A 14,181-nucleotide genomic window follows, 5' to 3' on the forward strand; every position below is an offset into this window, starting at 1 on the left:
TCCTCCCCTGGGTGATGCATGTTTTGTGAGAACTGCTCCTTCAAGGACACCAGCACCAGACGGCCAAACGTAGACACTTTTTATCCTTTTCCGTCATACTTTCTCAGGACAGAGAGGACCAGAACGGACGAGCCGAGGCTCTGGTTGGTCCTTGGCCAAGCCCAGCCACAGGGCAGGAAGTTTGTGTCCACAACTTGCAACAGCTTCTGAGCAGACGTGTGATGTCTCGCTGTGGCTAATCTGGTCCTATGTCCCTGGGCGTGTCAGGCACACTGGGGGTTCGTGCCAGCACACACCCAGGGAGACATGTTTAGAGGGCCCAGCCTCTGATTCGCAGTCCTATCCAAGCCAATCTCTGAGCTACTGAGAAGGATGATCTTGTGTGGGAAGACATGGAAACCAAAGCCCAGCACCAAAAGAAAGGACAGAAGCAACTCACTGCGTGTGTGAGGACTTCCTCTGCATCCCTGCTGCTCAGGACCAACCCCCAGGGGTTTCTGTTTAATTCCGTTCCCCTGCCAAGGGAGAACCCTCCTCTTCCCCCAGCTGGCCAGCCATCTTTGCCTACCTAGGTTTGCAGAATGCTCCTCTCCTTCCCTATCTGTCTTTCCCATGGACCAGGATCCAACAGGAATTGAATTCCAGGTACAGAAACACCATCTGCTAAATGCATGACTCTGAGCAACCTTAACTTTCCTCATCATCTGTGATCATCCCAGTGATTTCTCACCTCACTGCTCATCATCTGTGAAATGAGAAAAAATGTTCTACAAGTTCAAATTCAATCAGAGAGTTATCCCAGGATTAATGTATTACTCCTTTCTGGGCTGGTGGTGGAAGGAAGCAATGACTAACCCAGAGGAATTAATGTCTGAGGGTAGAATTTGAAGTACCCCAGTAGGGAAGTTGAAGGACATTTCTGGGTATGAGCAAGGGATCTCCGTCTAGTCATTAAATGCCTATGTTATATATATGTACAGATGATCCCAACACTATCAGACACTGCCCTCACCTATCCAGGAAGATAAGCCTCTTTACAAGGAAGTGTATCTTGTGATGGTATCTCCAGGCCTTTCTTGTACTCCAGCCAATTGCTCCCTCTTTCTGTAGCATCTCTGATGGTGAACCTGCCATTGCCTCGCATGGTTTCTTTGGAAGTATTTGTAGAGCATGGTTCTGCCTTGGTTCTCTCCCTCCTGTCTGCTCCGTCCCAAGACTCTTCAGACTTGCAGTGCAGGGTTAGCCCTCCAATCCTAGGACCCACTGAGCGGTCATCCTATTTTCTGAAAGTCTTTCCCCCATATCCTTCCTGTGCTCCAGGGCTCAGAATAGCACAAGCTGGTCTGGCCTCCCCGCCTCACACTGGATTCCCCCCGCTCAGGGTTTCTTTCCCAGAATAGCCATTTCACAACAGGATGGCAGAATCCACCTGGCTCCGAGGCACCAGGCTCACTCAGGAACACAGAAAACCAAGCCCCAAAGGACCTTCTGCTGCCTTCCCACACACCTCACACTCACCACCTCGGCCACTGTCCACCTGTAGCAACATAGCCGGCTGTGGGGGCATTACCCACCACCCTGTTTCCTTACAAAGCTGACCAACTAGACAGGTCCGTCATAAAGGATCTGAAACTGGAAAACTCCTTGGGCCACCTCCTTCTGGTCAGGACTAACAGGAAATGGTTTTTTGAAGAATGTGAACTGTGAGAAAAGTAGGTTTTGTGCACTTGAGACTTGCAGAGATACCAGGGAGGGTGAGAATTAGCTGGTTCTGTGGAGAGGCTGTTACCCGCCAAGGACTCGCCAGTGCGAATGAGTGTGGCTGGGTCAGCGCGCTAGACATCATCTCAGTTAATTCTCACAGACATCCTGTGCAATAAAGATTTTTAACCCCTTTTACAGATGAGGGAACCAAGAGCAGGGACACTGAATCATCTTCTTGGCATACTGGTTAGTTAGAGGGAAAAAATGAGATGACTACACCTCTGCCCTCCTGGAGAAGGTAGCAGGAAGATAAGCTTCCTAACCATTCAGTCTGGAGCAGAGCATGGGCCTTCTGGTGAGATGGCAAGGCAGCCAGGAAGCCAGCAAGAGCTGCCCTAGCCCTCCCAGTCCTCTCTGTCATCTTCAGCTCCAGGGGCCCATGGACTTCCCTGGTCCTGACCTTGTTCCTTAGCCCATGGCTGCACTCATTCTAAAGGTCATTGCTGGAAAGGAGATGTTCAGCATGAAAGAATAAAGCACTAAGGACGATGTTTCTGTGGGTGGAAGCTGGGCCAAGCGGGAGTCCCTGGTGGGGGGGTGACCTTCCCCACAGCATCCCGACCCTCACCCAGCTGAGCCCCCAGCACGTGAGGGCACGCTGGCAAGGCTGCTGTCAGCACCAGCCTGGGGGAGTCTGCTAGTCTCACCTGAGGACAGGAGCTTGTGTGTTCTCAGGAAGCTGATAGCCAGCCGCATGATGGAGGCCTTGTCCAGGTGGGAACTGATGCTGTGAGGCAGGGGCAGCTCATGGGCCAGCTCATAGAAGACCTCGGTCTCCTTGCTCCGCCGGCACCTTGCAGCATCTCGGGACTTTTCTTTCCTCCTCTCTGAGCTACTCCTAAATTGAGAGAGAAGCGGTTAGTCCCTAAAACATCACTGTCAGCCTGTCACACCCTGGTCAAGACACCTCCAAGGCCCCCAACCCAGGGAGCAGCTAAACTCTCCCACGGAACTGATTTGGGCTCACACTAATCATCCAAGCCACTTTGAGCTTCTGCTTTGTATTGTCAGCTCTGTTCTCATGTGTGTTTTTATCTTCTCAACTTCCTGCCTCCTCCTCTGTGCCCATGGCATCCAGAACAGGGGTTTGAGCAAAGACCTGCTGATTAATCAACTGGCAATGCCTTGGACCTGGTTGTGAGTTATCTGGGACTAGGGTGAATGCACAGAGATAGAGAGGGAAGTGTGAGGAGGCCACGGCCAGTGGCTGTGCCAAAGGCTGTGGAGAACAAGATGAAAAATTGCTTCAGGTTCTCTTTCTGGACAAAATGCACTTAGGAAAAATTAAGCCTAGTTCTGGACCTTAGGTCCTATTTCGTATCAGAGAGTAAAAATCTAAAATGACATTAGAGCTCAAGAAGGAACAGAGTGTGGTGTCCCAAAGTGCACACCTGCCAAGGGTTAAAAAGGAGTGAACATAAACCTGTTTTCTCTCTAATCCTAGATCGCCAGCCTGCCTCAGGCTCATTTTCCTTTCCTTTTCAGGACAGTAGGAAAGATGACACACACCAAGGCCTGCCTCTTTCAGGGAGTCTGGATGAAATCCTGGTCTTCTGATAAAGCTCATGTGAAATGTTCAGCACAGGCCAATTTAAAAATCAGCTGGCCTGGATTGAAATTCTGTCTCCACTTGCTGGCTCTGTACACTTAAATTATTTAAACTGCTCAGCCTCAGTTTTCTCATGTGTAAAATGGTAATAATAGTACTTACCCACAGGGTTGTTGTGAGGACTGAATATGATAATTTATGCAAAATCTTTAGCACCAGACTTATCCCAACTGTAAGCAATCAATGTCAGCTAGTATTATTAACAAATCTGTCCATGAAGAGATGACCACGAGAATAAAAATGTTACAAAGGAGTGCACTATGATCCTATTTCCACGTAAGTGTATTACACATAATACATCCTACACATTATATAGGAAAAATTCTAGAACCCAAACAAAATAATAACAACTATTATTCTTGCAGCCACTGCAGACATAGTGCTTACCATGTTCCAGAGACTGCTTTAAGCACTACTACCCTAGCTTCTTCAATTCTTACAACTACCCTTGGAAGTAGTTATTATCCCTAATTTACAGATAAGGAAACAGCCCCACATAAACTAACTAATTTCACTTGCAGCCTCTGGGCAGGTAACTGGGGAATGGGGCTTTGCACCAGGAAGGTGAGCATCAGAACCCAGACACGTGTTCATAAATGACTGCCTTGCCTTCTGTACTCAAAAATGTTAGCAGTTTCAGGTCACTGAGGCTAGGACTTTTGTTTGTTCTTAGAGATTGTCTGTGTTTTTTTGTGTTTCTATAAATAACCTATATTGCTTTAATAAAGAAGTTTGTTTATTTTTTTAGAAAGTGTAGTCCATCGCTCAAGCTTCACCCAACCAGCTCCAGCTTGCTCTGCCTGTCCTCCCTTCTGTGGTTTCCCAAACCAGGGGCTGCTGCTTCTTTTGTTTGGCTTTAGAGCCTGTTATCTGGACAGAAAAATCAGTATTTTCGGGATTCATGGAATGTTGACATGCCTCTCAAACTCCTCAAGATTTGGGGCAGAGACACTGCTATGAGTTTGTGACATGGTTCATTTTAAAAAATAAAACATCCAGCTCCCTGGATGGATAAGGCCTCATATATTCAGATTGTGGAAGAATGTCCAACAACTGTTGATGGTCAGGAAGAACCTTTAGAAAAATTGTGAAATGGGTAGAATCTGTTTTTTTCTTCTAACTCTTGTTTGCTTCACTCCCTGGACTTCCAACTCTCAGAACTCTTACCCTCACAACACCCCCCCCTTCTCACCCTCTCAGAACCTGTCCTTAGGATCACTGTGCTTTTGCACCAGACCATTAGTGGTAGTTTGCATATCAGTCCCTCTCGTTTGCATTTCAGTCCTGACCTCTGATGGCGGAGCAAAAGCAGTTGTTCAAGGTTGGCAGGCATCCTGGCACAGGAAAGGAGGGCAGGAAGGAATAGGACACTACAACTGTACACATCATGCCTACCTGTTATGAGAGCCAGAATCTTTAAGATGCTGGATTCCATTCTCCAGCACCAACCCTTGTGCTCCTTGACAAAAGCATCATCAACACACGGCCAGTCACTGGGGCATCTAAAGAAGCCGTCCTGGGGTGGAAGCGACCTCCAGCACAGGCTGTGATGTAACACCAATGACTGCATGCATAGAGCTTTCCTTTGCCACTGCCCCTTCTGCACAGCGGAAGGGCAGACAAGGCAGAGAGGAAGAGCTGGGAAGGAAGAGGGCAGTGTAGAGCTGGTGCTCTGTTTGACAAGGGCATCTGAAGTTTGGGTCCTGCCGTGCTCCCTCGACCAGATGTTTACTGGCGCAGACTTTTTGTGCCTGGCACTGCACCAAGAACCTTCCATTATCACCTCATTATAATCCTCCCAGCAATATAATATGGTAGGTACTGTAAGTACAATTTACACGTGTAGAAACTGAGGCCCAGAAAGAATATGTAACTTGCCCAAGGTCACAAAACAATGCCTGTAAAAACACCTGGATAGTGTACAGTCAGTGAGCAGATACTTAGAAGTCCTGAGATACATGGGTGTCCGCTAATTCCATCCTCACAATCTATGTGTGAGATTGGCAAAATAGGTGTTGCTATCATTCCCATTCACAGATCTGGAAACTGAGGCCCAAACAGGTTAATTTACTTACCTAGGGCAATGCAGGTAGTGACCTTAGTGACAGAGCTAGGGCTAGAACTCATCTCTCCTAGGCCAATACTCTTTCCACTGCTTAACAGTCAGGAGATAGTGGCTTTAGGAAGAAATAAAGAAACAGCAACAGCTTAACATTTAGAAAAAGAAAATTGAGAGTCTTATACATCTTCTTGTTTTAAAAGTCGTGAGCTCCTTTTAGCTACCTTGGTTTTACAGCTGCACTTTGAGACTAGCGTGACTTTAATTAGAATGTCCAGTTAACCTTGACACAGCCCAGAGATATCTGTCTAATGTTGAATCTTGGAAAAACAAAAATGTGTAACCCTGCCATCATTTAATAAGCAATGCTGAGAACAAGAACAAGAATAATTAACACTAAGTGTGAAGGTAAAACCTACCTAAGGCCAAATGATGCATACGGTCTACTTCCTCGCACCGACTGATCACAGGGCAGGCCGCTTAGCAAAGAGAACAGGTGACTGGAATTTAGGAGCACTGGTCTTTTGATATACTGGCCACAAGACTACCTAGCTATGTGATTTTGGACAAGAAAACACATTCTCTGTGCCCTGATATCCTCATCTGAATGGCAGGAGAGATGTCTTCAGGATCAAATGAAGTAAGTATACAAAGGTTGGAAGTAAGCTCTCCACAAAAGAAAATCATCATGGCAGATAACAATGGTCCCATTATCTGGCAAATCTGAGCATTCATCACACCTAGACTTTGGCCACACAGCTGTTCTTCATCTCCAAATTAGTGCTCTCTCAGGGCTGGAGGTGTGTGTGTTCATCAGGCTGATCTTGACCAGTTCTTTGTGTCATGTTGCTGAACTTTCTTAGGTCAATAAGGCTCCACTTTCTAAAATACTTATACTTTATTCTGTCTCCCTAGATGCATTCTAGAATTAACTGCAATAGACAGGTATTTTTTAAACAACAATTCTAGACATGGCATAGAATTCTCTGTTTTTTTGTAAAAAAAAAAAAAAAAAAGATTATCCTAAATTTTCCAAGTTGTTAGAAAAGACTCAGAAATTTATTTCTTACTCCAAATTTCTCTCTCTACAGAGTTCTGTCTTTCTTGGTGGCCCTTCTGTGACTACAGGGTGGTCCTGCACAGTATTTTTGATACACGGAATGCACAACATAAATGTGGCCCTAGTCAACTGAGTCCTCATGCCAACCCAAAAGTGTTTACTGAGCTCCATGCTGGACCTCGTGGAACTGCGGAGTGGAGATACACAGTCTTGTTCTCAATGTGAAAGGTGCACAGTCCTTATTCTCAAGATGTGTGCAGTCTAAGTAGGGAGTCAACAACTTGAAACACCCCCACTGACCACAGATGTAAGTAAAAGCAATCACTATAATAGTGGTTAAGGTAAGAAACAAGCTGGTGTGAGGCAACAAAGTCAGGAAGGCTGCTCAGGGAGGCAGGATTTCAGCTTATACTGTAAGGACAAATAACAATACCCTTACAGTGTTTAAGGGGTCACAAACCATGTTTTCTCACATGTGCTCATTTGATTCTCACAACCACCCTTAGAGATAGGAAGTATTGTCCCCATCTACTAGATGAAGGAGGGGAGATTTAGAGATTAAGTAACTTGCAAAAAGGCATCGTCTCAAACCTAGTTCTTCTGGGTCCACGATCAAAGGTTTTTCCCCTAGCAGCAGGGAAACTGCTATTTATTGCACATCTTTGACATGCACCATGTGTGTTAGATACTTTCGCACAAATTGGATGCTTATACACACTACAAAACGAAGAGGAGGGCTAAGATTTGAAAAAGATACAGTGACATAAAGATTTCATGGATGGTGGGGGGAAACATATCCCTAAGTCACCTTGGAAAAAGACCTAGAACATTAGGATTAAGTAGTATTAAGAACCAATATCCGAGGTCAAACAGGGTGTGAGTAGGAAGAAGGGGACCCAGTGCTGTTGGCCTTAGCAGAATGCAGCCTCCATCACTGTAGGGCTGGGGTGTGGTGCGGTGTTATCAGAAGTGACTCAACAGTGTTCCATAAAAGCTGCAGGTTCAACCTGCATGTTCATATCTCTCCATGCTGCAGGTGAAGAACAAGCCATTTCTATCTTTTTTTGAAATTTCAGTATACACAAATTCATACCTATTCTACCCCAGTTGGAAACTCAAATTGTGAAACATTTGATTCCAACTAAGAGAAGCAACCACTTAAGGACTAGGCAGCCAGTCAAAAGATAAAACAAAACTGTCCAAAGCTTTAGCAGGTATATGCAACAACTCAACCAGGAAAAAAACTCTTTGTCCACATCTCATTATCTTAAAAATGTTTCCTTAACTTTTGGGCCATAGCTCCAAGCCTAGCTTAGGGATCCCTATTTATGTCAATAATCAAACCATTACTACCTCTTGGTGGAGATGATCCTAGTTTCTGACATCCGGATGAACCCAGCCCACACTGGAGCCCCAGACTGTTACCAGATGCACCACTGAGGTTCATTGTTTAACTAGCTATAATCTCCTGCCCTTTAGCATGTTCAGAACTCCTTTGCCTAATGCCACTGGGCCCTCAGAGTATTAAAATGATATACCTGTTACCCTATAAGGTTAGATGGCTTAGAAGCAGAATGGATGTCAGCAGGTTAGGGAGAGAGACTGAAGCTAATTAAGCCAGCCTGGATTAGTCTACTGGTGGGTGTTGATATTCTAAGCTGGTGCCAATTCACAGGAGGCTGTGAATGGTGGAAATGAAGGTCAAATGCAATTGGGTGGGCTTTCATGACCCTTCAGTGAGGCTGTGTGGCTGCTGCACAAGGGCTACCTAAACGGAGGAACACAACAGGTTCAGATCACAGAGATCAGGACAAACGGCTGGACAATCATGGACTAAATCAGAGAAGAACTAAAGCCTGTGCTTCTCAACCCTGGCTACTCACTGCCGTCTTTAAACAAGAGAGTCCTTAAAAAAACTGATGTGTGGTCCTGCTTCTACCCCCAGAGAATCTGACTTAATAGGTCTGGAGTTCAGCTTAGGTATCAGGGTTTTACAGCTTCCATTTGATTTTCAGATGCAGCCAGGGCTGGGCACCACTGATGTAAAGCAGTCAGCTTTAAAATAAAAGGCTTTTTTTTTCTTTTCCTTATTTTGGTGGAAGGAAAAGGAAGCGATATTTATGGAGCACTGGGTCTAAGTGCATTTCATAAACAATTTCATCTGATTCTTACTTATGCAGTGGTATTGGTTCTGCCTTTGCAGAGCAGTGGTTCTCAACTCAGCCTGTAGCAGGACCATCTGTAGGGCTTATGAAACCACAGGTTTCTGAGCCTGTGATCACATGTCTTTGGAGGACTGAAACCCAGGTCTTCTTAAAACTAACCTCACTCTTCCCCTCTACTGTGTCTACCTCCGCATTCATTATGGCCAGCAAATCTGGAGTCACCATTGTAAACAAAACAGTTATTTATGGAGCTTGAGTGACCATTGCCGCACCAGATACTATGGCTGATAGAAAAAGGGAGGTGAAAATAAGGAGCCAGACATTTGAATAGATGCCACATAAAAGGCAGTGAGCCCTCATACTTGCCATCTTGGGAGAAGGTATAAACATTATTCCAATGAAATTGCCATTGCTCTAAATATCTTGGAAGGTCTTTTAGAATTAAAGAGCTACACAAGAAAATCAGTCATAATGCTTTCTAGAACAAAACTTTATTTTAAACCTCAAACAATATTATCCTTTTAACCCACCCCTATATAGTCACCAGACTTGGCTGGAGATGGATCTTTGTTGTTTGAAAGAATGAAATGTGCCCTTCTAGATAAGGCCTTGCCACAATTGAAGGCATTCAAAAGAATAGTCTCTGGCCCTGAAGGCAATTCCAAAAGAGTGGCAAAAATGTCTTAAAAGAGGGTGACATTCTGGTGTCCAACTTCCTGGGTATATTCTGATGTTTGTCTAAAGGCAGTGTGATTAATAGGGGAATCTATTACATAGGGGAGGAAAGGCATCAGTGTTAGCCAGTCAAAATAGAAGAAATTAAATTCTCAAATTCGGGAGGAACTGGGCAGATCACACAGACTTCCACAAGGGGAAGAGCGTCAGCAAATGTCTGTCGGCACACTGCTGGCGAGGGGTGCGGGCGCTGCCCACATGAGACAGACCGATCCTACAGACCAGTATAGATGCAAAGCCCTAAAAGAAGGGGCACAAAAAAGGGGTGAGGGCTGGAGTGGCTAAAAGAGAGAATGATGTTTTCACTCACCCCTTCCCTGAGGGAAGAATCCTGGAGAGTTATCTCATACCTCAGCTTCCCAACCTCCCCTCTGCTGAGGCTGAGCCTCTGGCTTGATGACCCACTCTGATGGTCTTTGCCCCTGGAGAGTGTCTGGACTGTATTCAGAGCTGACAGTAATGTCTAGGTTTCACCCAACATGGCCCTTTAAAGCTCAGTTTTGCTTGGGGCCCACTGGAGATGCTTATCTGGTGGCCTTCTTGGCTCCGGCAGCCTCAGAGAAGACAGCAGCAGAGCTAATTACCAAGCAGCCACATGGGTACAGCCCATCTGGGGCTCCAGATAACCCAGCTTCTTACATAATCGGAGGACGTGTGCAGTCCCCTGCCCAGCTGGGAAGAGCTATGCATGTACAAGAGTAACAGTGACGAATGTCCCTCTGCTTAGCTTCACCAGCCCCAAGCCCTAGCAGGGTTCTCTTTATTCAACATATATTTCTATCATTCATTCCAGTTTATAAAGCACTCTTTAAATTAATCTGTAAATCTCACCCAGGGGGATAGAAATAGCAGGTACCATTATTCCCATTTTAAAGATGAGGAAAATTGAGGCTCAGAAAGGTAATGGAATGAGATGGAACACAAAAGCCCTGAGCTCTGAACTTTTCACATGAGCAGAGAGCCCTTTGCCAGCCAGCACTTGATATGCCACACGACTGGAAAAAGGCCTCCATTATTCATTACTGTTTCATATTCTAGCTTAACAGATCATTTCCTTCTTAAAAAAAATGCTTTGGTGGAGGTCAGACTAAAGCATACTCAGTGTAGGCAACTTTGAAGAAACAGGTATAAAAAGGATAAGCTGGGATCTCATTGGACCTAGGGCTTTTAATTAACATTTTATCACATTTTTAAGAATTTTCTAAAAATATTCATAACAACCAACAATATATTGTGAGGGTGGATCACAATGCACTATACTCTTTTTCAGTCACGTTCTCTAATTTCTAGGTGCTATCACTAACACTATGGTGACCAGCTTTCTGTGAGGTGTTGCTTTTTATTTTTTATAATGAAAGAGGACACGTATCCAGCTTGCTGCGGCTCCCCACAGCTTCCTCATGTGACGCCCCTGTGCAAGAGGAGGAGACAGATTTGACAGCATCTGCATTTTCAGGACCACAGGCGTCACTACCGACTGCAGAGCCCCTGAAGGGGAAGGACTACATGATGGGCACATGTCCCAGCCACTCTCCCTGCCCAGTCACCGGCTCTCTGAGGCTTCCTCTTTCCCTCATGCTGTCCGTTTCTGGGTTAAAACCTCCGAAGAGAGATGGCCAACAGATGCCAGTCATGTGAAGATGGCCACTCTTCTTGGTCAGCAGGATCTCGTCCCACAGCATAAAACAGGACTGTTCTTCCCATCTGCCCCGATCCCACTGTGTCTAGTGCATGGGCAGAGACTTGCTGGCATCTGTACCCACGGGAGGGGAGGAAGGCAGGCAGCCGCAGTGGACATTTGCCCGGCTGTCCATGGCTCTCTGGCCTCTGCTGCCTGCTGCTGCCCAACGCCCTACGCTGTGCTGACTCCAGCTAAGGAGTGTGCTGGCCTCAGCAGGCGGAGACACTACCGCCACTGGTCCAGCAGGAAGGAACCCGTGGAGTGCTTGTCAGTTGGTAAAGAACTCTCACCTTACTACCTCTGCTTTAATCCTGAAATAATCTCATGAGGTAGGCAGGGTATCATCCCCATTTCCTACGTGAGGAAACAGCCCCCCAGGATGTTAGTGACATGCCTAGCATCACCCGGTGATGAGGCAACACTCAAATCTATCATTTGGAACTAAATCCCATACTCTTCACTGGATCTGGGCAACCTTCCCCAAAATGCCCACAAGCTAGTTCTCTTACAGGTTCAAAAGATGTCACTGAGCTGGGTGTATTGGGGCTGAAGCCCTCTAAAGATATTGAATATGACCACTCTTGATCTGAGAGGCAACAAACAGGGCATCCTGACCACCCTCTTGCCCTAGGTCAGCCCCTTAACTGACCAACCAGGCCCACTGGGAGACTTTCCTCTACTTGGGAATATCTTTTTAAATAGTTCTTACTTTGCTAGTAGAGTCTATAGATTCAACAGGTTAAGTGTTTCCTTCTCACTAGGCTATTTTCTTTGTTTTTTTAATTTTTTAATTTATAATTGACCTACTAGTTTCACACAACATAATGACCCCATATTTGTAGGCACTGGGAAGTGATCACCACACTAAGTCTAGTTACCAACAGAATACCTAGTTACCATACTATTTTCTTTGGTGACACTGCTGGGCTTGAGGGTGTGTCCTCATACCTAGTCACAGCCAGACCTGATTTAGGGTTTTTCCTCAGGGCTTCTGTCCATCAGCAGCCTTCTACCTTTGGATCAGAAGCTTCCAACCATACAATCTGTGGTTTGGCCCAGGCCGTTCTGTGTGTGGATGCATCCTATTCCTACAACACTGCCTTCAGCTCAGAAAACTGACAAAGAAACTGCACAGCAGAATGATAAAGAAAAAATTGCCCAAGATATAAAACAGACGCCCCAGAATGAAGCAAGCCCTTCCTGGCAGTGGGGAACAGCTTACTGCCCCTTAACCCGGGGGACCTAGCTCCTCCCTGATCTCCCCCCGCCCCATGCCCTTCCTGAAGTACACATCTTCATCAACTTGGCTAAATTGTGCTCATCTTTCAGGACCTCCCACAGTCCATTTTCTCCAAGAAGGTCTCATCTGTGCTGACCTCTCGGCATTCCACTTCAGAGATTCCACACTGCACAGTCCAGTTCTGTGTTATTCTCCATTTATTTCACTTCTATAGCTTTTGTCTCCATAACTAGACCACGTGTTCTGGAGGGAAAGGACCCCATCGCCTGTTCTTTTGGTGTCCTCTACCACATACACAGTATGAAATAGAAACACTGGATAACAACTTAAATGATTTCTGTTCTGCGAATTCCTCAAACTCAGTCACACTTCCAGATCTTTCATAAGAATTCAAATCTAATTCTTAATTAGAGTAAGAGGTTTCCATCTGGGAAGAGCCACAGCACAGACACACTAAAAAATCTGTGTGTGTGTCTCTGTGTGTTCCCTATTCTCTGGACCATATTTAGGGTCTGAACTAGTACTGCTGACAGTTGCCTGTGGGGTCACACAGACCAGCACTTCTCATACTCGACTGTGTGTGCAAATCATGTGCACATGGTACCTTGTTATAATGCAGTTTCTGACTCAGTAGGTACAGGCTGGGGTCTGAGAGTCTGCATTTCTAACCTCCCTGATGATGCTGATTCTACTGGTCTGTAAATCAGTAGAATTCACACTGTGGGTTAAAGAGTACCCAGGGACACAGGAGATCTTGAGATCAAGGACACCGTGGCGATGTTAGCATCTGGCAGGGCTGGTGCTACCCTTCCAAAGTCACCTAACGTCTAACAAGCCAGGTCTCCCTGTCTGCCAGGAAGACTCATACTCCCTTGTTATATTTCCTTATGGGATTTCACTAGGCCCTGCTTTGATGTCCCTCTCCTCTCTCAAACCTTCCCCACCTCTATCAGCTCATCCTGTTTTATTTCTTAAATATCCACCCTCAGGGCCAGTTCAAACCCTGCTTCCCCCAGATGCCTCCCTGGCCACCCTGGCTCTCTTCTCCAAGGCACTTCCTGCCCACATTACTCACTGGCTCTCATTAAAGGCCTCCCTGTCTTGCTGGCTTCTCTAAGCAAATGTCCGTAAGTACCCTGGTGCCTCTGGGGGAGAGGGTACACAGACATATCATCTACTTCTGCACATCCTTCAGGGAACCTGGGTCCAGAGTAGACAAGCTGGATGAGTATTCACTAATTGATTGTAAGGACAATTCAAGTGTGACCTTTACTCTTTCATGGAGGAAAGAAAAAGTGATCTCAGCTGCCTTGGCCTGCATCCCCAGACCCAGGCCTTGCTCCTCTCCTGGGAGCTGCAGCTGGGCCCGGTTAGATTTTATTTAGTCCTCTGCAGCCACTCTTCCCTTTAGCAAAGAGTTAAAGTATTGGGAAGGCCACTTCCCACTTGGAAATCTCCATTTCCTCATGCAGCGTGAACAAGAGAACATCTATGGACAGAGGCTGAGCGAGCCAACTGTGCAGGGAGTGAACTTGCTCTGAATGGGGCTGTTCTAACACCCGCCAAGTCAAGTCATTAAGATGCCATCCCTGAGGTGCAGCCCCCAGCGTCACCTCTAGATATCCCCTTAAGCTTTGGCGCCAAAAAGGATGAATGGTGAGCACAGAGCCTAGTGAAAGTAAGCTCTTTCATGAGCAAGGGGAGAGGGGACCCCGCACTGACGTGGGGGTTGGGCTATCACTGAGGAGGCAAAAGCAGGAGTCCTCTCCCCACTCCCCCTCTTCACCACACCAAACCCAGGTTAACCCCCAGTGTACATGGAGTTGCCCAAACAACTGCTCCTCAAAAGGAAACCACGGGGCAAGGGG

General features: G+C 46.2%; 1 protein-coding gene across 2 annotated transcripts in view; it reads right to left on the reverse strand.

The window, feature by feature from the left end:
- Positions 1–14,181, reverse strand: part of EPAS1 (endothelial PAS domain protein 1) — an 83,840-nt gene that overhangs the window by 35,415 nt on the left and 34,244 nt on the right. Inside the window, exons 2-3 of one of the 2 annotated variants that reach the window (XM_036925851.2) lie at positions 5,449–5,550; positions 2,412–2,602 (exon numbers count right to left, since the gene is read on the reverse strand). In XM_036925851.2, the coding sequence (XP_036781746.2) occupies positions 2,412–2,460 (49 nt within the window). In that variant the 5' untranslated portion in view covers positions 2,461–2,602; positions 5,449–5,550. The remainder of the gene's footprint in view (positions 1–2,411; positions 2,603–5,448; positions 5,551–14,181) is intronic. The other variant, XM_036925850.2, reaches the window with a different exon arrangement.

Source organism: Manis pentadactyla, chromosome 2, assembly GCF_030020395.1.
Source record: "Manis pentadactyla isolate mManPen7 chromosome 2, mManPen7.hap1, whole genome shotgun sequence".
NCBI classification, from domain to species: domain Eukaryota; kingdom Metazoa; phylum Chordata; class Mammalia; order Pholidota; family Manidae; genus Manis; species Manis pentadactyla.